Source organism: Arvicanthis niloticus, chromosome 5, assembly GCF_011762505.2.
Source record: "Arvicanthis niloticus isolate mArvNil1 chromosome 5, mArvNil1.pat.X, whole genome shotgun sequence".
Taxonomy (NCBI): domain Eukaryota; kingdom Metazoa; phylum Chordata; class Mammalia; order Rodentia; family Muridae; genus Arvicanthis; species Arvicanthis niloticus.
Window position 1 is genome coordinate 36,399,356 of NC_047662.1, and position 26,768 is coordinate 36,426,123.

Consider the following 26,768-nt stretch of genomic DNA (forward strand, 5'->3'; position numbering starts at 1 on the left):
TACTCTCAAGTGTCCTAGGCAGGCCACCCTTTCATCAGCAACATTTGTCACATTTAATTACCCCCTCCTCCTTGAGCCTCCTCCTTTCCCATTCTAGACCAACAAGCTCTCCAGCTTTTCTCCTGCCTCCCCATCCACTCCTCACTGTCCTTCCTAAAAGTAAAAGACTCCAGGGCTCAGTTCCTTACATCAAAAACTATTACTATCTCCACTAACACAAACCATGGAGGCACAAATAGATTCAAACCTAGGCAGTCAGGATGCCAAAGGTCGTGCTCTTCTTAGCCACTCCTTCCATCAAGATATTCTATACTCTTTCTCTGTTGACATGGGTCTCACTACGTAGTCCTAGCTGGCCTGGAACTCGTTATGTACACTAGGCTGGCCTCTGCTTCCTGAGTGTTGGGACTGGCCTGAGAGTCTACATTCTAGCCTTCAGTAACTGAGAAAGGAACATACCTGGGGCATGTAGGACTTTCTTTCTTATGGTATTAAGGACAATTACCAGGCAGTAACTCAACAGGAAACCAATACTCTTGCAAATTCCATTAAACAAGTTTCCTTCCTAAATTTCTTCACTTTACACTTTGGTACTTACTTCTTGATGGGAAATGTGAAAATATTCTAGAACAAAGACTACCAAGCCTTGATGCTTAAGAAACTTTTTTTGGGTGGGGTGGAGGGCATTGAGACAGGGTCATCTCTCTAGGTAGCCCAGGCTATCCTGAAACTCTTGAACTGACAGAGATCTGCCTGAGTGCCTCTGCCTCCCAAATACGGGGACTAAAGGTACTTAGAGAATAATAATTTTTTAAAATTATTTGTTATTATTGGAAAGATGGCATGTGCTATTATCACACAACTTTTGTGAGTTAGTTCTCTTTAAGAGAGCTTTTAATAATATAGATGGAGTGGAGGCAGTAATATTTCTCAGCAAGTAAAGGGACTTGCCAGCAAGCCTTCAGTTCAATCTCTAGAACCAATGTGGAAAGAAGTGACTCCACAAAGTTTTCCTCTGAGCCATGGTACAGACATACACAGACAGACAGACAGACAGACAGACACACACACACACACACACACACACACAAAGAGTAAAAACAGAAAAGACACCCATCTTCAGAGTGAGTGTCAGGACAGCCAGGACTACACAGAGAAACCCAGTCTTTAAAAAAACAAAACAAAAACAAAAACACAGAGGGAAGAGAAGCAGACAGACAGACAGACAGACCAACAGACAAGGGCAGTAAAATGGCTCAGTGGCTAATGGTGCTTGCCACCATGCCTAACAACCTGTGCTAAATTCCTCAAACCCACATAACCTAAGGAGAGAACCAATCCCTGAAAGTTGTTCTCTGACTTCCACCTAAAGTTGTGGCCCACATGTTGCTACACACACACACACACACACACACACACACACACACACATACATAGACAGAAAAGAATGCAGGAAAAAGAAAACTACAGATGTGGGTCCTGGTGTGGTAGTATGGGACTACACACTCAAGAAACTGAAGCAGATGCTGGGCAGTGGTGGTGCACGCCTTTAATCCCAGCACTTGGGAGGCAGAGGCAGGTGGATTTCTGAGGCCAGCCTGGTCTACAGAGTGAGTTCCAGGACAGTCAGGGCTACACAGAGTAATCCTGTTTTGGAAAAAAAAAGGGGGGGGGGGTGGGGGGGAGAAAGAAACAAAGAAAGAAACAAAGAAACAAAGAAGGAAACAAAGAAAGAAACTGAAGCAGAGGAAATTCCAGTTCCAGACCAGCTGAGGCTACAGAGCAAGACCTTGCCTCACCAAAACAAAGAACATAAATGGGACCTATCCAGACTCCTGGAATGTTTCCAAGAAGAAATCAAACATTTTTTGCAGCTGCTAACTTGGTATCTGAATTTGGGAAGTTTTTAAGAGAGATGTTTTGGTCCTCCAAGGTGACTATGTCACTACGCTTCCAACCCATCTGTATCAGAAACCAGAGCAGGTGATTCCAGATCACTACAGCAAACACTTCCCAGTGTCTGAGAATCTGTTGCCAGGAAAGAGCTTACAGTCAAGCCATGCCACCCCTTCACCTGGAAGGGGGAAGAAATCAGAGAAGAACCAATTTTACATTGGAACACCTGTGTTCTCAGGGCACTCACCAAATATTACAAGGGGATATTAGGACACAGGTGTTAAGGCTGATGTTCCAAGGCATGAACAAACTCACTGCCACTTTAATGTAAATAAAACTGCACATGCATTTTACCTATATACACGAGTAAAATGGATCACAGATGCAGTAAGAAAGGTAAAGGAGCTACTCCAGCACGCTTATGGAAGTCATACCTCTGTAAGTGCATGCAACTGTCCTTGATGTACACACACACCCATGAACCTGAAAAACAAAACAGATTTTCTTTCAAACAAAATGAACAAGACACGAATACGATTCCATATGGAAAAAAACAGTTGCATTAGCCAGAGATGGGAAACAATGCAATACTTGTGAAGTCCCTGTCTACCATCTCAATCTCAAATAAGATGCTAGATTGAGCTGGGCAGTGGTGGCACACACCTTTAATCTCAGCACCAGGGAGCCAGAGACAGGCTACCTCTGAGTTTGAGGCCAGCCTGGTCTCCAGAGTAAGTTCCAGGACAACCAGGACTATACAGAGAAATCCTGTCTTGAAAAAACTAAACATACATACATACATACATACATACATACATACATACATACTTAAAAAGATGCTAGACTGAGGCCAGCAAGATGGCTCAGCATGTAAAGGCACTTCCCACCAAGACTGATGACCTAAATTCAATCATTGGTATCCACATGATGTTAGGAGAGAACTAATTCCTGCAGGGTATCCATGCTGGCTAGTCTTATGTCAGCTTGATACAAGCTAGAGTCATCTGAGAGCAAGGATCCTTAATTGAGAAAATGTCCCTATAAAATGTTGGGCATTTTCTTAATTAGTGATTGATGGGGAAGGGCCAGACCCATTCCAAGGCTTGTGGTCCTGGGTTCTATAAGAAAGCAGGCTGAGCAAACCATGGAGAGTAAGGCAGTAAGCACCACCCCTTCATGGTCTCTGCATCAGCTCCTGCCTCCTGGTTCCTGTTCTGGCTTCCATCATGATGGACTACAATGCAGAAGTGTAAGCTAAATAAACCCTTTCCTCCCCAGCTTGCTTTTTTTTTCCCCCCCACGGTGTTTCATCACAATATAAACCCTAAGACAGTATCCTCTGACCTCCATGTGCCTTGCATAGCAAGTGTACCCTATCTATCTATCTATCTATCTATCTATCTATCTATCTATCTATCTATCTCCTAAATGTAATTTTAAAAGTTTTAAAGATGCCTAACTGATAAATGTCATTAAACATCTGGTGTAGCACACCTAGAGCAGAAGGCAATGGTGCAGCGGAGAGAGAGGTAGCAAGTCTTAAAACAGCAAGGGAGGGCTGGGGCTGGGGCTGGGGCACTCACCTAGATTCACTTTCCCAGAACTGACAAAATAAAATAAGATCAACAAGGTAATAAAATAGGATCCCTTCACTTGAGATTGCCTCGGCAATTTTTTTCTCCCGGTGTAGCCCGAGCTATCCTGGAACTCTATAGACCAGGCTGGTCTCAAACTCAGAAATCTGCCTGTTTCTGCTGGAATTAAAGGTGGCACCATCACACCTGGCTCCCTTGGCAATTCTTTGAGGCTAGTGCTGTAGCTCAATGGTAGAGCAATGGCCTAGCAAAGACAAGGTCCTGGGTTCAATCTCCAACACAAATCAGTAAACAAACAAGTAAATATATAAATACTTTCCAGAATAATTAAAAGAAAGCTAGTATGGTATAACGGGAAATTAGAGGGAATGCTGGAGACACAGTCTGAGACTACGTCTCACTATAAAACTAAGGTTTGTCTTGGAACTCAGCCAGTCACAAAGGCACCAGTCAGTTTCCCTGGTGTTGGGATTACAGGTGTGAGACCCTGGCTCTGTCATTCATTTCATTCATTTTGAAAGTGGTAGCTTCTTCATGGTAGAAAATTCAGTTTTATAGATCTCTACCTTTCTAGTACCTTGCATGGTCTCTGTCATACATTAATCCAAGAATTATTGACTAGCATGAATGGTTTTTATTAATTTATTAATAGTTTAAGTGCTCTCTTTGAGATGGCATAGAAGTACTTTTAGTGGTTAAAATAATAACAGCCCTCAGAGGCTTGTATATTTGAATGCTTAGTCATCAGGGTGTAGCACTATTTGAGAAAGATTAGAAGGTTTGGCCTTGTTGGAAGAAGAGTATCACAAGAAGTAGGCTTTGAGGTTTCAAAAGCCCATGCCAGGCCCAGTTGCACTTCTCTCTCTCTCTCTCCTCTCTCTCTCTCTCTCTCTCTCTGCTTGCAGATCAGGATATAGCTAGCTCCCAGCTACTGCTCCAGCACCATGTTCTCCACCATGATAATGAACTAAACCCCCAATTAAAGGCCTTTTCTTATAAGAGTTGCCTTGGTTATGTCATCTCTTCACAGTAATAGAACTCTGACTAAGAGAGTACTGAAAAATCACCCTTCAAGATCAGCTAAAATTTCTCTGTAAAGGATCCCATGACTGACCTAGGCTGTTAGCATAATAGCTCTTCCTTCTCCTTTCCACGGTGTTACCAGCATGTTCCTTCTTTGAGCAACTGCTGGTTTGTATCAATTGAGATCATCTGAGCTTAAAGTCAGATTATGATTGGCTCCATCACACACACAAAACCTCTGTTATTAAATTTACTTATGTATTCATTTATTTCTCATCATCATTACTGTGTGTTTTCACACCCAAAACAGGAATATTACGATTGCCTAACTCCTATAGCCATTGTGAAGAGGACACAATCATAATATGCACTAGAAAGTATAGTTATTCTTTAGCATAAACTGATTCCCCCACTTGGAATATTAGGAGGATACAGCGTGGACTGGTGTGGTACCTCAGCAGGAAAAGCATCTGCCACTAGGCTGAACAACCTGAGTTCTATCTCCAAGACCAATACAGTGGAAGAACAGACCCCTGCAGGTTATCCTCTGACTGCTCCCCCCACACACACACCCAGGAAGAACAGACCCCTGCAGGTTATCCTCTGACTGCTCCCCCCCCCACACACACACAGGAAGAACAGACCCCTTGCAGGTTATCCTCTGACTGCTCCCCCCCACCCCACAAGTAAATAATATTTGAAAACATTAAAAGCAGAGCTGTCTGGAGAGATGGCTCAGTGCTTAAAAGCACTGACTGTTCTTCCAGAGTACTCAGGGCTCAAATTCCAGCACCCACATGGCAGCTCACACCTGCCTGTAATTACAGTTCCAGGGGATCAGACACCCTCACACAGAAGTATATGCAAGCAAAACACCAATGCACACAAAATAAAAATACACATTGAAAAATTAAAAAAAAAAAAAAACATTTAAAAATAAAGAAAAAGAAGTGCAGCTCTTGAGCTTGGGAGATGACTCAACAGGTACACCTGCTTTGATGCCTGATGACCTGAATTCCATCCTTGGAACCCACAAAGTTGTCTTCTGGCTTCCAAACACAGTACTAACTAATACTACTAATAAACAAATACCCCTTTAAAAGAGTACAGACCTAGCTCATTTGCTCCCACGGACAGTCTGGAACACACAGTGTGTTCTATATAAGCATTTACTGAGTGAGAAGTAATAGTCACCCAAACAGTGAACTTGTTTTATAAGACGGAGCATTTTACTACCACTATATATTGACACCTTGTCTCAAAAGGCATAGAAAAAAAAAAAAAAAAAAAAAAAAAGAAAGGAGAAACATTTTCAGGCAGGTGCTAGGCTGGGAAACCAAGATGTATTTGATTTATTTAATTAGTATTTATAAAGAAGTCAGGCAATATTATTCTATCATTCACAGAGAGCACATTCATAGCCACAGACATCATGACAATCTTCTATCTGCTTTCCTTCCCACCCGACTTTGACATCACTATATCACAGTTAGGAGCTTTGCTTTTCTATCTGACCTTTCCTGCCTCATTCCTTACACAGATGACTACCACTGAACAATACAAAGTGGAGCCATAGGGCTGGGCACGTAGTTTGATTGGTAGAGCACTTACCTAGCATACACATAAACTGTGTGTGTGTGGTGGTGTATGCTTAAAATACCAGCCTCCAAAAGGTAAAGGCAGAAAGATCTGAGTTCAAGATCATCCAGCTCTAAGGCCAGGCTGTTCTGTGCACAAGTTCATTTCCACATCAAAATCTGAGAAGCAAACAAAATATGGTGGCAGTCCCAGCACTTTGGCAGAGGCAGCAGGACTGTAAGCCTGAGGAGGTCAGTGTGGGTTACACAGTAAAACCCGTCTCAGAAAAGGAGGCACTTAAACAAAATCACACTTTTCCTGATTCTAAGCCTCTCCTCCTTTCTCTTTGTTTTAGTTTGTTTTGCTTTGTCTTTGTGTGTTTGTTGTTGTGAGAAAAGGTCTCCTGTAGCACAGGGTGGATGGGTTTAAACTGACAATATATATGAGGATGACCTTGAACTCCAGCTCCTCCTGAGCCACAGCATCTAGCGTCTGAATGACTGACTGCCCATTCTGACTGCCCATTCCCTCCTCAATCATGCCAGCTAGTATTTACTTAACGGACTCAGGATAGAAGTATGCTCTTTTCCTTTTCTTTTTCCCATTTATTTATTTATTTTCAAGACAGGGTTTCTCTGTGCAGCTTTGGCTGTCCTGAAACTCACTTTGTAGACCAGGCTGGACCTGAACTCAGAGAACTACCTGCCTCTGCCTCCCAAGTGCTGGGATTAAAGGAATGCACCATCATCCCAGGTCTTTGGGAGTGTGTTTTTAGGAAATGCTTAAAAGTTAGTGATGGTTCAACTTTGCTATTTTTAGTTTTATATTACATACTAATTCATACCAAGAAGGAAATTGGAATCTTGTTTTATTTATTTACTTTTGGTGCGTGTTTACATGCGCATACAGGTACACTATTCCACGTGTGCTGGTGTGTGTGTGTGTGTGTGTGTGTGTGTGTGTGTGTGTGTAGGTACACTATTCTATGTGTACACAGAGATCAGAGGTCAACATCGGGTCTCCTCCTATCACTCTCCACCTTAATTCTTTTTAAAAGACTTCTTATTGGGGCTGGAGTGATGGCTCAGAGGTTAAAACCAGAAGACCTGGATTCAGTTCCCAGCACCACAGTTATTTGTAAGCCCAGTTATAAGAAATCCAATGCCCTTCTCTGACCTCTATGGAGACTGCAGACATGTGGTACATTTACATATAAGCAAAACACACATACACATAAAATAACACACATATACACATGCTAGCAAGATGCATACACACATAAAAAATAAAAATAAAATAAATAAATTAATTGATGAACAAAATCCAGCCCCTTTCCTTCCTAATTTTTCCCATTTGCACGCCACAGTAGGCTAGAGACAGGCAGGTGAGCACAAGTGGGGCCCTATCTCAAAAATAAATATTAAAAATAACAAACTTAGCTGGGCAGTGGTGGCACACGCCTTTAATCCCAGCACTTGGGAGGCAGAGGCAGGCGGATTTCTGAGTTCGAGGCCAGCCTGGTCTACAGAGTGAGTTCCAGGACAGGCAGGGCTACACAGAGAAACCCTGTCTCAAAACAAAAACAAAAACAAAAACAAAAACAAAAACAAAAACAAAAACAGTGCTGATTACAGGCCAAATTCCTCACCGTGATACTCAGTACTGAAAGCAGGGCATGGTGGCACATGCCCACAGCCTCAGCCCATGGAGGGGGACTCAGAGGACAACAGTTCTAAGGTATTCTCAGGTCCAATGAGAGTTCAAGTACAGCAACATGAGATTCTGTCTTCAAAGACCAAAAACTGAAAAGTAATAAACACAGAAAGCACAAAAGGTCTGAACATTCTGGCCCAGCCTTCCTTATCTCCTGTGACATCTACCAACAGTCTCTTTATTGTGGTTATATAACTTGCCACTCCTGCTTAAGGTCTAAGTTCTCACACTTTTACACAGTTGCTTGAAGAAGTATTTTTGAGACCTAATTTTCAAAAATTCTACCAATCCTTTAAAACTCAGTTAAGGAGCCGGGCAGTGGTGGCGCACACCTTTAGTCCTGGCACTTGGGAGGCAGAGGCAGGCGGATTTCTGAGTTCAAGGCCAGCCTGGTCTGCAGAGTGAGTTCCAGGACAGCCATAGCTACACAGAGAAACCCTGTCTCGAAAAACCAAAAAAACAAAAACAAAAAAAACCCAAAAACCAAAACAAAACAAACAAAAAAAACAAGCCTCAGTTAAGGACATCTCCAAATAAACCAGGTATGGTGGTACATTTGCTTAATCCCACCACTCAGAGGTGGCTAATCTCTTTGAGTTTGAGGCTAGCCTGATCTACATATCAAGTTCCAAAACTCAAAAACAAACAAACAAAAAACCCAAAACAAAACAAAACAAACAAACAAAAAACAATCAAGTTCCAAAACATCCAGGGCTATATAGAGAAACTCTATCTCAAAAAAACAAGAACAACAACAAAAATCTCCAAACAGTGCTACTACAGCATTTTCTGTACTACAGTGTGGCCACATATTCTGTCATTAAGTCCCTTACATTGGTTGAATCTTGTGAGCCAGGCCTGCAACTCAAGCTGCTTAAGAAAGCTGAGGCAAGAGGACTGTGAGGTCAAGGTCTATCTGAACAGAGATATTTCACGGCCATTCTAGACAACTTATTGACATTAAATTTCAAAATAAAAAATTAAAAATTTAAAAAGGGGAGAAATGATGGGGCTGGAAGGATGGCTCTACTTGAGCACACAAGCTGCTCTTCCAGAGGATCTGGGGTTCATTTCCCAGCACATATACAACCATCTGCGTTCTCTGACCTCTGTGACTGTAGGAAAGTGGTGCACAAACATGTAAATAAAACATTTATACACAAAATAGGTAAATAAATATAAATCTTTAAAAAAAAAAAGGTTGGGGATGCAGATTGCTTATTATGTGCAAGGTTCTAGTTTCAATCCTAGTATTACCCTGCGAGCGTGCACGCACGCACACTCTTAAAACTGCCTTTCCAAGCTAGCTGTCATATAGTATCTATTCACAGATGGAATTCCAACCATTTCTCTGATGTTCTCTTCACACACACAAGGCTATCTATTTTGGAGCTTCTACTGAAGAACTCAGTAGGCCCCACCACAGTCCACCTCATGTTTAGTTATGTCTAGCTGCTGCTCTTTTACTATGCCACAAGGTGTGCCAGGTCAGGGGTCCGGCATGTGGAAGATGATGTCTAGGTCATCAGATTGCTTCACTTTTCCTTCTGATGCAGCCATTTCCCAGTTTTGATCACAGCTGGTCATCACCATGGTATGTGGGCAGAGGGTGCCACACCTAGGCCTATCCCAGAACACCTCAACATCACCTGCTAAGCTTTCTTTATCCATCAGCAGATGCAGAACATCCAGTGGAGGAATTTGAAGTTCTGTCCTAGTAGAAAAAAAGAAACCTACCTCCACCCACCCTCCCCACACCAGGACAGAAATAAGAAACACACTTTTAAGGCTTGGAGATCTTATATACTACAGCAACTCAGCCCACTTAAACAAGTAGCCTGGTTCACTGTTAGTGTTTAGTAATAAATTATGAAATTTAATTAAAATTTAAAATCCCTTTTTTGTTTTGTTTCTTGTTTTTCAAGACAGAGATTTCTCTGTGTAGCCCTGCTACTCACTGTTATCCACACTCTGCCTGCCTCTGCCTCCCAAGTGCATCAATTAAAGTCATGTGCCACCACTGCCAGGCTAAAATTTAAAATTCTTATTCTAAGACAAGAAATTCCCTAGGCTCTGTAAGCCTCCAATGGGGGAAGTGACTAAGATCATTGGTTAGGATATAGAAAGAAATTTAGAACTTCTATATAAAGAGAGAAATTTATCTTTATGTGTATGTGTCTCTGTGTGTGCCTGCATGTTATATGTGTGCATCATATGCATGCAGAAGCCTGTAGAGGTTAAAAGAAGGTACTGGATCCCTGGAACTGGAGTTAGAGACAACTGTGAGCTGTGTGTTGGAAATCAAAGCCAGGTCCACTATAGAGGCAGCAAGCACTCTCAGTAACCGAGTCACCTCCCAGCCCAAGCTTTATTAATATTTAATTATGAGTTAGTAGTAGCTCAAGGGAACATGCTCAAAAAAGTTTTCCTGATGAGACACTGTGGTAGATGACTAATAGCCCCCAAGAGATAGCAAAACTCTAATCCCTGGAAACTATAAATGCTGTGAAGTAAGGGGAATGAATGCTACATTCAGAACTAAAACTGCATACTAGGCATGGTGCTGCTTGCCTATAACCTCAATATTCCAAAGGCAAAAGCAGCAGGATTATGACATTCAAGGCCAGCCTAGGCTAAACATCTTGAAACTTCTCCAAGGGGGAAAAAAAAGCTGAAGTTGGGAGATGGTTAACAGTACTAGTTAATTTACTTAAAATAGAAATGGGCTCGGAATGTGGTCTCAATAGTGAGTCAGCTCTAGGTCCGGTCAACGCCAGCAGAAGAAAATAAGGCAGAGGAAAGAGGAAGGTTTGTCCTAAATTAATAAGGTGGTTTTTCTAAACACACATTTCTCAGAGGAGGAAAATCAAACACAACAGTCATTATTAGAATAATGCAATACAAGGGGATGAATATTATCAAAATATATTATATACATGTATTGTCAAGGAATAAATGAGGAATTTAAACAAAAAGGAATGGATACAAAATGGAAAGGACTCAACCTGCCAGGCTACTTTGAAATGTTTTTATTATAATTTATTTTATATTATGTACATTGGTGTTTCAGGATGTCAGATTCCCTTGAACTGGAGTTATAAGCTGCCACGTGGTTGCTGGGAACAGACCTCAGCACCTCTGGAAGAGCAGTCACTGCTCTTAATCACTGAGCCATCTCTCCAGGCAACTCTTTTGAATTTTTAAAAAGTTTAAATTACCTGTGCTATGTATACGGGTGTTCTGCCGGCATCTATGTCTGTGTGTCATATGTGCTGTGCATCACATGCACGTCTGATGCCCTTAAGAGCCAGATGGCATCAGATGCCCTGGAACTAGAGTTACAGTTGTAAACCTTCAAGATGGTACTGAGAATTGGGCTTTGGTGTTCTGGAAGAGCATCAAGTACTCTTAACTCCCGAGGCATCTCTCCAGCCCCTATTTTTAATTCCAGCAGAGCAGGCAGATCTCTGAATTCAGGGCCAGCCTGGTCTACAGCCAGGACTACATAGAAAACCCTGTCTCAAAGGGGAAAAAAAAAAAAAAAGGAAGAGGAAGAGGTAGAAGAGCTAATGACCCAGATCTGTAGTCTCCAAAGATACTGACTCTAGATCTATAAAAGGCTGTCTTACCCTTGGGTAAAGGTTTACTACACAGTTCAAATGTGCTCTGGATAGAGTACAGCATAGAAAACTGGTTGTGCAAGGTCCTAGACATGAGTATTTATAAGGAAAACTCAGCTGAACCTCACACAGCTGATATTCAGCAGAGCTGGCTCAGTCAAGGTTATTTCCCTGTTCATCACCACAGGGGTGGTGTGGGCACATGCTGACCTCAGACTCTCAATGTTCCTCCCCTCACATCTCAAATACTGGAATTACAGATGTCTGCCACCACCCTCAACCCTCTAGCCCAGGATTTGCCTATATATGCAAGTATGTGTACTTACACTTGTGCATATGTGAGCACATATGTGTTTGGGTGACAGTATATACAAGTGCACATGGAGGTCAGAGGATATCCTCAGGTGTCATTCACAAATGCTATCCATTCCTTTGAGACAGATTCTCTCACTGGAAGACAATGCCTCAGAAATAAATGAATGAATGGACAAACGGATGAATATAATAACACAAAAAATACAGACACCAAAATAGAAAATTATACAGAAAAAGAAAACTTCAATCTAGTCTCATGTACCAAGTCCCTTTTTTGTAGTTCCAGGGTTCAAACCAGCTACTGAGCTGTACCCCAGAACTATTATTTTTTTCATCATCAGAGCCAGACAAAGAAAGGGCTATATATAGTGCTGACCCCGTCTTCAAGGAAGTCGGACAAAACCACTGCTGATGTAGAACATTGTTGAGCACGTAAGGTTAAGTCAAACGCAAAGCATGGTAGTCCATGCCTGTTACTCTTGCATTCAGCGCTTCAACTTCACATCTAGCAAGACACCATGTCAAAAACTGAAAAAGCAAAAAAAGTGTCAAACACAAACTTCATAGAGATTGCCCCATTTAACTCTTATAATAGGCACTAAATGTTATTATTCCCATTTTACAGGTAAGGAAACTGAAGACAGGTGGCTTAAACAAAGGCACAAAATAGCAATGGTTGTTTGCTTGTTGTGCCCATTTTGGGGGGTCAGTTTTTGTTTTACTACTTGTTACATGTACATTATGTACCATTCAGGGGGCTAAAAGGAATAGAATTATAGAAACAAGCATGGTCATATCTTCAAGTGATTCAGGGAAAAGATGAAGATGCAGAAGATTTTGACCAGTTTAGGACACCAGCCTGGGCTGGCCTGGAATCACCACATAGCTGAGGGTGATTGTCAACCCCCAATCCTGCCTCCATTCCCTACCTGCTCTCCCATGCCTGGCTGGTTTCTGCAGTGCTGGGGATCTAACCCATAGCCGTCTGTATGCTAGACAAATGTCCCAGCCACTGAGCTCTACCTACAGCCTGCCGCAAATTCTTTTTTTGTTAACTTACATCCGTTTACTGATGGGAGAGGCATGTAGAAGTCAGAGGACAATTATTTGGAGTCTGTTCTCTGCTTCCACCATGTATTTGTATTCCAGGGGCAGGATTTAGGTCAGCAGGCTTGAAGCAAGCACCTTTATCCACTGAGCCATCTTGTCAGCCTTTCTACTCAAATTCTTTTGTAAAGGTGGTTTTGTGTGTGTGGGGGGGGGGGGGGTGTCAAGACAGGGATTCTCTATATCCCTAGCTGTCCTAGAACTCACTCTGCAGCCCAGGCTAGCCTCCAACTCAGAGATCTGCCTGCCTCTTCCTCTCGAGTTCTGGGATTAAAGGCGTACATCACCACGCCTGGCCTAAATTTATTTTTATTTTGTGTATGAGTGTTTTGTCTGTCTGTATGTTTGTGTACCACATACATATAGTGCCTGAGAAGGCCATGAGAATTAGATTCTCTGGAATGGAAGTTAAAGACAGTTGTGTGCCATTATGTGGATGCTGATAACCATACTTGGTTCCTCAGCAAGAGTAATAAGCACTGAGTGATCCTAAGTGTCCCCCTCTGATGGCTTATGTAGATTTTTTTCACCTAACCCTACAATTGACCTAGTATAGCAAACAGCAGTATTATTGCTCCCTGCTTCAGAGATCAGAGAATGGAGATTACAGAGGCTATGGTATTTGTGGAGGTTCTGAACCTCTCCTCTAAATTCCAGATTTGTTTATCTAACTGCAATTTTGTTTCTCCTAATCTCCTATTCCTGAATTCAGTTTCCTCCAAGATCTTCCTCAGTGCTGCTACTGGAGATGAAGTTCTTCCAACTGTTCAAAAGTAAAACCCCCAAGAGTCAATCTTGCCGTCTCCATCCCTTGTACTAATGTCCCACACCCAAACTCACTGGGTAACCTTCTTTCAAAGAACCTGGATAATCCAGCTACTACTATCTCAAGTGCTATCACAGCTTCAGCTACTGTTAGCGTGATCTGGATGGCTGTGACAGCATTCTAGCACTTCCCATCACCGACACAGTTACCGAGGATCAAATGGCATCTAATGAAAACAACAGACTTCTCTATCTATACCCAACTACATAGAATACTATTCCACAGCTAAAAATCTCAACTTTTTCTTCCAACCATTTCTTATATTCATTTTTGAGTTGGTGAGGAGAGGTAAGGGTAGATACCCTAGTCCCCTAGGCTGGCCTCAAACTGAAGATCCACCTGCCTCAGCCTCCTGAGTACAGATAGGCATAGGCAACTTTACCTGACCTTTACCCATCTCTTGTTTACCTTTATGAACCTAGCTTATATACTGCTACTACTGACCTTTGTTTGTTTTTTAGATTTATTTCATTTTGTGTATACCTTTGCCTGCACTTACTTACATATGTGAATATGTGGTGCCTAAAAAGGTCAAAAGAAGGCATCAGATTCTCTGAAACCAGAGAGCTGTGGATGGCTTTGAGCTGCCATGTGGGTACTGGGGACTGAATCTGAGTCTTCTGCAAAAACAGCCAGTACTATTAACTGCTGAGCCATCTCTCCAACCACAGCTATTGCTGGTATTGTCAACCAACTTCAAAGGGTAAAAGCTTAGGATGCGGCACTAAAACTGCTTCCCTTCTGATATTATTAGAAAACAAACTGAGGCAACAGCAATATTTAGGGGGAAATTTGAGAATCAGTGTTTATACTAGAATTGATTGTAATCATTATTAAATCAGACATTACCATGTAATTAAATTTTATTTCTTTTATAATTTTTGCCTTTTAAATTTTTTGCTTATTTTATTCCCATCATTAGCTTTTCTCAAAGTCACTGAAAAAAAATCATGAAATTCTCTGGTGCCGGGCGGTGGTGGCGCGAGCCTTTAATCCCAGCACTTGGGAGGCAGAGGCAGGTGGATTTCTCAGTTCAAGGCCAGCCTGGTCTACAGAGTGAGTTCCAGGACAGCCAGGACTACATAGAGAAACCCTGTCTCGAAACGCCCCCCCCCCCCAAAAAAAAAGCTCTGGAATATGTTTTTCCACCTTGCCAAAACATTTATCTTATTCCTCACACCTCATTCTGCGATCCCATATCTCTCCTGAAACTCATCTTTATGCTCCATCAGACCACTTTATTCTCTACACTGTAGTACAGAAGTCATCCTGGGACTTCCTACTGTCTCACTACCCTTCCCATTTTGTTCTTTGTGTGGTTGGTTTGTGACAGCATCTCATTCTTGCAGAGAGACTCTTTATATACTGTGTGGAAGCATCACCTATCAATAAAACGCTTATGGACAGTGAGCTGCGGCAGGATTAAGTGGTGGGACATCCTGCAGAGAGAAAGGATTCTGGAAAAGAGGCTCAGGAAAAGCTATGGGGAGGTAACCAACCATGTGGCAGGGCTTAGGATAGAATAAACAGGCAATAAAGTTATGAGCTAGAAGAAATGAGCAAAAGCTTTTGGCCTAGGCACTGATTCATGAAATATTAAGTCTCAGAGTCATTATTTTGGGAACAAAGAGACCAGGTGGAAAAGCCCACGGTTACACACCTTATAGTCTAGGCTGTCACGGAACTCACTATGTAGCTGAGACCAGCCTCAAACTCACTAAGCTCTGAATTCCTAATCTTCCCACCTCCATTATCCCGGAGCAGTGTTTACAGGACTGCACTACAATGCCTGCCTTGTCTGTTGAGACAGGGTCCTACTGTGTAGCCCACGCTGGCCTTGAACTTGCACTGATCTCCTTCCCTCCCTCCAGAGTACTATGATTAAAGGAGTTCCTGACCATGCCCAAGCCTCTTTCAAGAGACTGAGGTTAAGAGTACCTTGAGATTTTGGGCAAACTAACCAAATAGTGAGTCCAAGGCTAGTCTGGACTATGTACTAAGATCTTGTCCCAAAAAAATCAAAAAGATGGCCTTGAACATGGCTTAGCTGATAAGAGGCACTTACCGCCAAACCTGACAACTACGAGGAACAGACCAGTAAGCAGTATTCCTCCATGGCCTCTGATGCCTTGACTTCCCTCAATGATGGACTGTGATATCAAACTTGTAAAATGAAATAAATCCCTTTCTTCCCATGTTGCTTTTGGTCATGGTGTTTTAGCACAGTGATAGAAACTCTTACGTACACACTCAACAAATAACAACAACAAAAAAATTTTAAAGAGCCAGACATTGTGGTGCATACCTGAAATCTCAGCACTTAGAAGGGTGAGGCAGGAGGATGAGTTACAAGAGAGTCTGAGCCACCAGGCCCAGTTGCAGATGATGCTTTAAAAGTTTTCATCTTTGAAGACTCTTTGACCTAGATACTAAGATTACAATGATAAAATCTGAGAGCTCTCCTTTAACCCATCACTTTTAAACACTGCCCATTTATCTTGGAACACACATACAGACACGTGTACCTGTGCATGCACACATACACACTCTAATACAGTAAATTTTCAAGCCTTATCATTTAAGAGTCAGCATTTAATTTAGTATGGCTTGAAGTGAAAACTTCAGGGTTCTTTGGAAGTCAGTTGGATGGTGTTTTGCTAGGACAAACACGTGAAGAAATGTTTAGCTAAAGTGGATACAGGTGAAAGGCTAAGGCAGACTCGTGAAGGAATGTTTAGCTGAAGCAGACACAGGAGAAAGGATGCTCTGCTAAAGCAAGGGCATGAAAGGACACGTGATGAAGGATTGTTTGCTAGCAACATACATGTATTGGTCCACCTTACTTTGCATAGTTGAACTCCTTTTGTTGGGACTCCATAGAGAGAACTTCACAAAAAAACTTCTGGTTGTGTGCTGCGATGTCAGCTGAGATAGACTTATGCTCTTGAGGCAAGACACGTGGCAGACACGTGACGTTTGGAGGAGAGTATACAGAGCTGGCTGTGAGTCTCCCTGATCTTCACTTCCCTGAGAAAGGCACAGCTGAGAACTTCTCCTGACATTCCTCCTGGTCCCTCCTGCTAACTTGAGCTGAGGCTGAAGCCTTGCTGTCTCTGCTAGGTAGTGCCATCACTGCTGATTTGTGTTTGCTATACTGACTCTACCGAACTGAACTGCTGGCGTACACATGAAGTGTCTGTGAGTGGACTGACCTGCCGCCGTTGCTGACCTATGAGCTGAACTGCCAATTTCCAGACAACACAGACAGGAGTTACTCCAAAGAACCTTTCTAAACAGGTCCACTTCCCCTGTATCCTTTCTTTTCCACTACCTCTATAGTGGGTGGTGGGCTAAAAGGGAGGTTAAAGCGTTTAAGAACCATCATTAAAAAGAATGTTTGAAAAAATTAGTTACAGTGACTTAATACCACTGATGTATTCCTAGTCATTTCTTTTGGCAGTAAAACCAAAGTCCAGAGGTTGGATAATATGCCCTAGAGAACAGTAAGGAAATGTTTAAGCTGTGTTGAATATATTAGAATGAAGATTAAAAAATGGAAGATAATAATGAAAAACAGACCAGATTGTCTAAGGGATTTCTGATTCAGGTCTAAAATCAATGTTGAGTGATCAAAAACTCTAAGAAATAAACTATAGTATCTGGAGATATAGCAAGAGGCTCTACAGTCCACCCCCAGCACAAGAGGAGGAAGAGGGGAAGACTGTTCAATTAGGAGCTATGCCTCAGGACGATGGAAAAAGAACAGAGAGGAAATAATTTCCACTGCAGGTGAAAGTGAAGAGGGATGAAGAACAACAAAAGGATAGATGCACAAGTCTTCAAGATTCAGGATCAAGCCAAGGAACAAAGGGATACTGAAGATGCCTGGGATTTTTCAGGTCAGCTAACTGGAAAGATGGCTATTTTAATAACTATCCTCAAGGCAGTAGCTGATACTAATCTTTCTCCTAGTCTTCCCCTACACTGACCTCTTCCTTCTCCTCTGTGCTGGCGACTGAACCCATAGTCTATTCACACTAGGCAAGCATTCTACAATCCAGGTACACTTCAGTTCCATCTAATTCTTACGTGAATAGTTTGCTTCCTAAAGGTCTCTCCATCCTTTGTACTCAACATGCTAGATTCCTGTTCTACAGCTGACCCAGGGAAATGATTAGTAAGCGAAAGTCACACTCTCCATTATAACAAATATGATTTTACGGCAAAGCTAAACTTGTACTCGTAATCCTCCTGCGTCCATCTTGAATACATTGTAAACTTGTAATCCTCCTGCATCCATCTTGAATACATGTAGGTAATTCCCACATGCTGAGCTATTGGAGGTTTGTTTTCTTTTTCCTTTTTTTGACCCTGACCTCTTTACTAAAGTTTCCCCTCTTATTGTCTTCCCTACAAAAATTTCCTTTTAGAAAAAAAACAACAGCACAAAGTGGTGGCACACACTTGCAATCCCAGCAATGGGTGGGTAAATAAACCCGTCAAAGAGTGGGTAGGGAACAGAAGTGGGAGGGAGATACACTTTGCTTGCATGTATATTCCTATATACAGGTATAAGAAAGATGGATGGATTTTAAGTTATCAGTTAAGTAAACAATGAAGTATTCTTTTAAGCCTGGAGGAACTGATAGTTTGGGCTTCTTGTGAATAGAGTTGTTCGTGCCAGGAAGTCTTGTGCTCAAGATCTGTAATCCAATTCCATATCCTCCTAATTTCCATTCCCCAATGACTTCTCTAAGGACCTGACCAGGGTTTTTCTCATATATCTTTGTTATTCTAAATGCATTAGAAATTTAATATTTCTTTATTTCTTTTAGAAACCTCATATACACTTTACCACTTAACTTTTTACTTTGTTGTTGTTTTTGAGACAGGGTTTCTCTGTATAGCCTTGGCTATACTGGTTGGTACTCGCTCTGTAGACCAGGCTGGCCTCAAACTCAAAAGATCCACGTACTTCTGCCTTGAAAGTGCTGGAATTAAAGTTGTGCACAACCATCACCCAGCTAGGACAACGTTTCTTTAAAATCCTTAAAGGAGGGGCTAAGGAGATGGTTCGGTGATTAAGAGCACTGGCCACTCTTGAAGAGAATCTGGGTCCAATCCCAAACTTACTCCTTAACTCCAGTTTCACAGTCTCTTTTGGCTTATGCAGGCACTGGCATACAAACCCGCAGGCAAAAGAATCACATTCAGCTAGATATGGTGGTCCATGCCTGTAATTCTAGCACTTGGATGGTAAAGCAGGAGGAGGAGGAATTCAAGGCCAGTTTCAGCTATGTAATGAGTTCAGGCCAGTGGGCTCTACATAGAGCTTTGTCAAGAGAAAGCAAGGTGGGGGAGAGAAAACTTCTTCTATAACCTGTTTATGGCGATGCACGCCTGTAACTCCAGATCTTGAGAGTCAATAGGATTTTGAGGCCCACATGGGCATTTTTAACATTGTAAGCATCTTATATATAAATCCTACTTTAAATATATATTAAATTATATTGCCTTCTGTACTTTCATTTGGAAGCACAGCACAGTTGCCTACTACATCATGATTAAAGTGAGAAATATTCAGATATTGATTACTAAAAAAAATATATATATACAACCTTTTTAAAAAAGATATTTTTACTTCAGGTGTATAAGTGTTTTGTATATGTATATGCATTTGCACCACATGTATGCCTGGTACCTACAGAGGCCAGAAGAGGGTGTTGAATCCTCTGGAGCTTGAACTTACTAATAACTGGAAACCACCCCGTGGTGGTGAGAATGGAACCCTCGTCCTCTGCAAGAGCAGCCAGTGCTCTTAATTGCTAACCCACCTCCAGCCAGTGTAATCTTTAAGAAGACTGGAGACAGAGAGTTCCAAACTCACAGAGATCTACCTGTCTCTGACTCCTAAGTGTTGGGATTAAATTTTTAAAGTTACATTTATTTCGTGTGTGTGTATGTGTGTGGGGGTGTGTGTGGGTGGGTGTGGGTGCGCACGCACACGCACGCGTGTTAAGAGGAAAAGGAGACAGATAAGACAGTACATGTTAAGTATATACAGAGATCAGTGAAAGTCTAACTGAAATTAAGGCCAATATTATATTTTCTCTCTCTGCCATGTGGAACCCAGGAGGCCAAACTCAGGTCATCAGGCTTGGGTCATTGAGTCAAGCTGGTTCACAAGCTCTTCTTCACATGTAAAAACAATTCTCAGCAGCAAGTTTCGTCTCCTAAGTGAGGACTCACGGTTTAGGATAGATAGCCTTATGCCATAATGTTGCTGTTCTTTTTATTCACTGATTTAATTGCAAGCCCTCATAAAGCAATTAAGAAAATTAAATAGCCACATAGAGATCAGTCTTTTATCTGACAAATTACTAATCACAACAGTAGGAAACAATTATCCTAATGAGCTAGTACTAATGTTCTGATGAGAATAAAGCAACTTGAGAGAGGAAGTTGCCTTAATACATATTGTTATTACAGGAAATTAAGTTGTAATGGGGAGAGAAAGACCCAGAGCCTAGCTAAACCCCGGCAAGATACATTCCGCAAGATAAAGTACTACTGTTGCAAGCATCCAGTGATGCCTCTTACTGATCTTGGAAGGAAGGAAAATCCATTACCTGAGGATGTTGGGATGGGACAGTCTATTCATGAGCTGCATCTCTTTCAGCAGGTTTGCTCGGTTACTGCTCAGGGTGTTCATCTTGAGAGCCATCACCTGACCAGAAACTCTGTGTCGCACCTACAAAGTTAAACAGAGTGAAAGAAGTAGCTACGTGTGACAACTACGTGTGACAGCAAGGTCTCCTTACACAGAACATACCAGGATGTTCTAGGACCAGCTTAGATAAAATAAATATTGTATTCTGGATGCTGATGCAGAAATATGAGTACATGGCCAGCCTGGGCTACAATGTGAGATCTAGTCTCAAAAAAAAAAAAAAAAAAAAAAAAAAAGATACTTGTTTTACTCTACTAATAACAATGAATTTATTTCATCTAAGACCAAAAATTGTTCCACACTGAGCTGGCCAAAAATACAATATTTCATATCTTTTATATCTTCTATTTTCATTTTTATGGGTTTTTTTTTATGGTTTTGTGGGGGAGGGGCAGAGGAGAGTTGGGACCCAGACCCAGGTTGGTCCCAAACTTCCTACATAGCTGAGGATAGACTTAAACACCTGATCCTTCTGCATCCACCTATAGGGTGGGATTACAGGCATGTGCCATCACATCCAGCAAAAATGTGATTAGGCAGGGCCTTGCTACGAATCTCTGAATGGCCAGGAACTCACAAAGCAGCTGACTAATTGTAGCTTCACACAATCCTGACTCAGCCTCCGAGTACTGGGAGTAAAGACAAAGCCCACCACACCTGGATAATGAGGAAATTCTTTTACACCATTTCCCTGAGGCCAACACTGGTGAGTTAGGATACTAGAAGGAAGCAGTCCTTCTGTAAAGTCTTAGGTGGGGGAAGGGAAGAAGTATGAGTAAGTCTTATGTAACAATGAGCTATAAAACTGTCTTTATAAGATACTTTATAAGGCATAAAAATGACATACTTTCAGCTTACACTAAGCACTATAAAAATGTATCTCTAAGTGGGGAAAAAAACCAGAGCTGGGCATAGCTCAAGGGTCGAGTATTGACTCATCAGGCACAAAGTCCTGGTTTTGACCCTTAGTGTACTGGACACATGCATAGGCATGCATGCATATGCATACACACACACACACACACACACACACACACACAATCAATAAATATAACTTTTAAAATTTAATTTCAGAACTGGTGCAGCAGAGCTATTGTCATTCTGTGAACTTCAGGAATATTACTTTACCTCAACTTTAGTCTTCGCCCTCCAAAGGTTCAATGAAATAACTATAACTCTAAAGTTTAATTTATCTGTTAATACAGGACACATTACAACTTATCTTTATCTTGTACTTAAAGCAACAATGGTTTGCAGTGGCCACAGCAGAAAAGCTACAGAAGCCATACTCAGAAAAACGAAGAAAAATGCTGGCAGGCTCTCCCCTCATCTAGATCCTTCTAGAGATTTGGAAGCCAGCTCTCTTCTCAGGGCATCAATGACACTGTTGTCATGTATCTCGTGATTGAAGAAAGAGAAGTGGCTTTCCTTTCTAGATCCTGCAAGGATAAGTTAAAAGAGGCCTTTTATACAAAGATCTCACTGACAGTATTTTTCCAGCACTGTTTGCAGAACACATCTGTGTGTGAGTGGGTCTCCCCATCTACTGTCCCTGAATATGTTTGCTATAATTTTTTAAATAGTCTTGCTATGCAGCACTGACTGGACTGGCACTCATCAGATAGCCCAGGATGCTCCCTACCTTGCAGTGAGTACTGGAATATAAGTATGTGCCCCACACACTGCTTCACTCTCAAGTTTTATATTATTTTTCCTGGTTTTTCAGGACAGAGTTTCTCTGTATAGCCCTGGCTGCCTCGGGACTTGATTTGTAGACCAGGCTGGCCTCAAACTCAGAGTTCTACCTGCCCCTATCTCTGAGCACTGGGATTAAATGCAAGCCACCACTGCCTGGCTCTAATTTTTGTTTGTTTTTGTTTCTTATTTTTTGAGACAGGGTTTTTCTTTATAGCCCTGGCTATCCTGGAACTCACTCTAGACCAGGCTGCCCCAAACTCAAGAGATCCACTTGCCTCTGCCTTCCAAGTACTGGGACTAAAAGCATAAGCCATCACCACCTCCCCTCCCCACTGGGAATTTGTAACAAAATGTTCAATTTTAAGAATGTATAAGCTCTCATTAGCCGGGCGGTGGTGGCACACGCCTTTAATCCCAGCACTTGGGAGGCAGAGGCAGGCGGATTTCTGAGTTCGAGGCCAGCCTGGTCTACAGAGTGAGTTCCAGGACAGCCAGGGATACACAGAGAAACCCTGTCTCGGAAAAAAAAAAAAAAAAAAAAAAAAAGAATATATAAGTTCTCTGCCCTCCCTTTTTTTCTCTCTGACACCTTTCTCCTTCTCTCCCCTTCTCTTCCCCCTACCCTCCATGTGTTCCTGGCCAACTTATTCTCTTTCTGTCCTTCTCTGTCCTATCCCTCAAAGCTCACTCCCAGTGACAAACCTCAACAAGACCACACTTCCTAATCCTTTCCAAACAGTTTTACTAACAGGTAACAAACCATTCAAATATATGAATGAGCCTATGGAGACCATTCTGGTTCAAACTACCTCAGGGAGGAAGATTTATCTCAGCTTACATTTGCAGTCCTGTGAAGGGAAATCAGGACAGGAAATGAAGGCAGATACCTGGAGGCAGGAACTGAAACAGGGATATATCTTTGTCTAGAGCTGTATCTATGGGGGGTGGGAGGTGGGGCAGATGCTGTTTACTGACTTGTTCTCCATAGCCACTTAGTCTGCTTCCTTATACAATCTAACATCATTGCTAAGCCATCAGTTCCCCATTCCAACCCAAGTTTTTCAAGGCAAGATTTTATCCCCACCATCTATTTCAATATCTTATACATAGCCTAAACCTAGTGATCCTTAGCTAAATATATACTAAAGAAAATGAACAGTGCAAATAATTACAGTGTTCATTGAGACAGAATTATTAAGAGTGTTACACATTATGTAGCAAAAAGTGACCCTGAATTTCTGATCCTCCTGCCTTTACCTCCCAAGCACTAGAATTATAGGCACACACCACTATACTCACTTCATGGGGTGCTTGGGATAGAATCTCATGCATGCTAAACAAGCATGTTGCTGACTACATCCTCAGCCCAGTATTAGCATTTTGAAACCTACTATGTACATTACCAGACAAAGGTATGAGAGAATATAAAACTCAACCTCTGGCAGAATGCATCTCCACTGGTAGGATTTAATCATGAACAAAACGGGCAGAGCTGCAAACACCTATAAGCACACACAAGCTCTCCGCCTTCCCAGTCACAACAACACCACAGAACAAGATTTGTTTGCTAAAATGTTCCCCTGCTTTTCTTAAACCACAATGGTTGAGAATGCTACAGACACTGAGTTTGCATGACAAGCTGAATGTGCGCTAAATAATAAATGCATAATCAGAAACATGAATAAATCAATATTTCAGTACCAAACAGATGGCAAACACTGGGTTCTTTCAGCTTGTAAGTTTATTATCCTTTAGAAGTTGGCATTTGTGTTGTCAGTTTAGAAAAATATAACAGGGGAGAAAATTAGAATTCTTCCTATCCATGAGGAGGGAGGGAGGGAGAGAAGGAGGGAAAGAGAAAGACAGAGAGAGAATGAGAGAAAGACAGAGACAGAGACAGTGTGTATGAGTGTGTGTTTTGTGTGTGTGTGTTTGTGTATGGCCTTGTCTGTTTCCTCTACCAAAACAGACAGATCAGAATCAAACTGTTCCAAGACAGTGGTGGCACACGCCTTTAATCCCAGCACTTGGGAGGCAGAGGCAGGCAGATTTCTGAGTTCGAGGCCAGCCTGGTCTACAGAGTGAGTTCCAGGACAGCCAGGGATACACAGAGAAGCCCTATCTTGAAAAAAAAAAAAAAAAAAAAAAAAAAAAAAAAAAAGTATTCAGAGAATTAAAGTAACCTTCAAAATCAAGTGTGAAGGCTGGACATGGGCAAAATCCTTTAATCCCAGCACTCAGAAGGCAGAGACAGGTGGATCTACTGGTCTACATAACAAGTTTTAGGGCAGCCAGAGCTACATAATAGACTCTGTCTCAAAAATCAAACAGAAACCAAAATAAAAATCAAGACTGCGGTGTGGTAGCAAGTGCCTTTCATCCCAGCACTGGAAGGTAAATCCCTGTAAGTTCATGGAGTTCTATACCAGCCAGAACTACATAGTGAGACTGTGTCAAAAAAAAAAATCAGTTAAGCCTTGGTCTTGCAACATGAAATTAATCACTATGAGCTCTATAACAAAGTAAAAAGTATATGTAATTCTCAGATTCTAAAAATAGCAAAAATAAATTAAAATTAATAAAGCAGTCACTCTTCTGAGAAAAAAAATTAAATAAAATCTTTTATTAATTGGATAATCAAAGTGTGTGTCTGTGTTATATGGATACATGCACATGGAGGTCAGAGTTCCCTCAACTGTGTACTCATTGTTTTAATATTTATCTTATTTTTGTGCATGAATGTTTGGCTTTCATATCTGTGCACTATGCATGCCTAGTGCGATGCAGGCCAGAAGGGGTTGGACCTCTGGCACTGGAGTTACAGATGGTTATGAGCCACTGAGACCCTTCTCCAGCCCTTATGTCTTATTTGTTTTCTTTGGTTTTTTGAAACAGAGTTTCTCTAACTCTGTGAACCAGGCCGGCCTTGAACCCACAGAGATGTTTGCCTCCGCCTTCTGAGTGCTATGATTGAAGGTGTGAACCACCACCCAGCCCATCTCATTTCTTTAAGACATAGTCTCACACTGAACCTGAAGCTTGCCTTTTGGACTAGACAGACTAGCTAACAGATCCCCAGGATCCTCCTCTTTCTACCACTAAGGGCTGGAGAAACAGGTATCACCACCATGCCCAGCTTTCCATGTGGGATACTCAAACTCAAGGTCTTCATGTTTGCACATCAAGTATTTTACCCATTAAACATCCTCCCACTCCAAGGAATTCAAATATCCTAGCTTCAGCATGTACATATTATAGTGTACCTAGCAAGATGGTCATCATCTGTGAACCTCAGTTTCTTCATTGTAAATTAGAAGTGTTGGGGCTGGAGCTATGGCTCAGTGGTTAAACAAGTTTGAATCTCAGTACCCATGTCAAGCAGCTTACAACCACCTGCCTGTAACTCCAGTTCCAGGGGACATGACGAACTCTTCTGGCCTCTCGGGGCATCCACACACATATGGCATACTTTTACACAGTTATGTATACATAAATAAAAATAGGATAAACTTTTAAAAAATGAAAGTATAACTACTTACAAGGTTTTTGTAGATACTAAACAAGAAAATGTATAAAAGTGAACATAGCACTTAGTACTGAACAGCTCTTAGACAGGTTTATGAAATCAACAAGTAACTCTTAGAATAATGTCTGTATATAACAGCTTAAGTCCTTTACATATAGAACCTTAGCATATCTTCAACTCCATAGAATAGGTATTATTTCTTTTGTCTCTTAATTTTTTTAATTACATTTATAGTGTCAGTTGAGATTCAAATCTAGACAGTGAAGCTCTGGATCCTCTTTTTATTATGTCAACAAACACATGCATGCAGGTACACATGTACAGATGCATATATAAATGTCTTCTATTGTGCAAAATATATTTAATGAGTTCTCTCTAGGTGGCAGAGCTGTGCTAGATACTGATGAAACAGAAACAAACACAGAAAGGCCTAAGGTGGCCCACTGGTATAAGCTTGTAGTCTAAGCTACTCAGAGCTTTTGTGGAGCCAGTGCTCTGTAGAGGCAGACTTTAGAGCTAAACAAAGACAGTATAACCTAATCAGGTGATACAGCTAAGGAAGGCCATTGTTAACAATGTCTGCAGGCCCTAAATTCCAAAATGGAATTCAGTTTTTAGAAGACTACTACACACACTCTTCAAGAGCCACCTGCATCCACCTCCTGAGTGCTGGGGCAGGAATTAAGGCACCTGACAGCACAGCTGGCCACCAGCCCCCACACCACACGCCCTTTTCTTTTCTTTTTTCCTTTTTCTTCTTGCTAGGTCTTCTCAGCTGAAGGTCATTACGTTGCCTGTGTGACTTGTATCTAGAGTCAAATATTTCTTTTCATTGTTACTGACACCTTTCATTTAACTTGACCTTTAAAGTTCTATAACCATCTGTACTTTATAATTAAAACTAAAACCTAACTTCCACTCAGCCATACACTGTAGCTATTAGACCATGGGTTGGCAGACTTTCTGTTTGGGGTCAGACAGTAAACATAACATAATAGGGCTCTGAGGCTTTGCGGTCTCTAGTAACTACTCAGCTTGGCCAATGTAGCACAAAAGCAGCCATCAAAAATAAATTAACACTGCACTCAATATGCCCACTGTGGTCGTTGGGTATCTACCACACTCCTTTCGCTGTCTGCCT

At 41.6% G+C, this 26,768-nt stretch overlaps 1 protein-coding gene across 2 annotated transcripts in view; it reads right to left on the reverse strand.

Moving 5' to 3' along the window:
• Tesk2 (testis associated actin remodelling kinase 2) overlaps positions 1 to 26,768 on the reverse strand; it is an 84,164-nt gene that overhangs the window by 28,833 nt on the left and 28,563 nt on the right. For both annotated transcript variants that reach the window (XM_034502081.2, XM_076934381.1), the window contains 2 exons: positions 20,303 to 20,424; positions 2,331 to 2,379 (listed from right to left, as the gene is read on the reverse strand). In XM_034502081.2, coding sequence (XP_034357972.1) covers positions 2,331 to 2,379; positions 20,303 to 20,424 — 171 coding nt within the window. The remainder of the gene's footprint in view (positions 1 to 2,330; positions 2,380 to 20,302; positions 20,425 to 26,768) is intronic.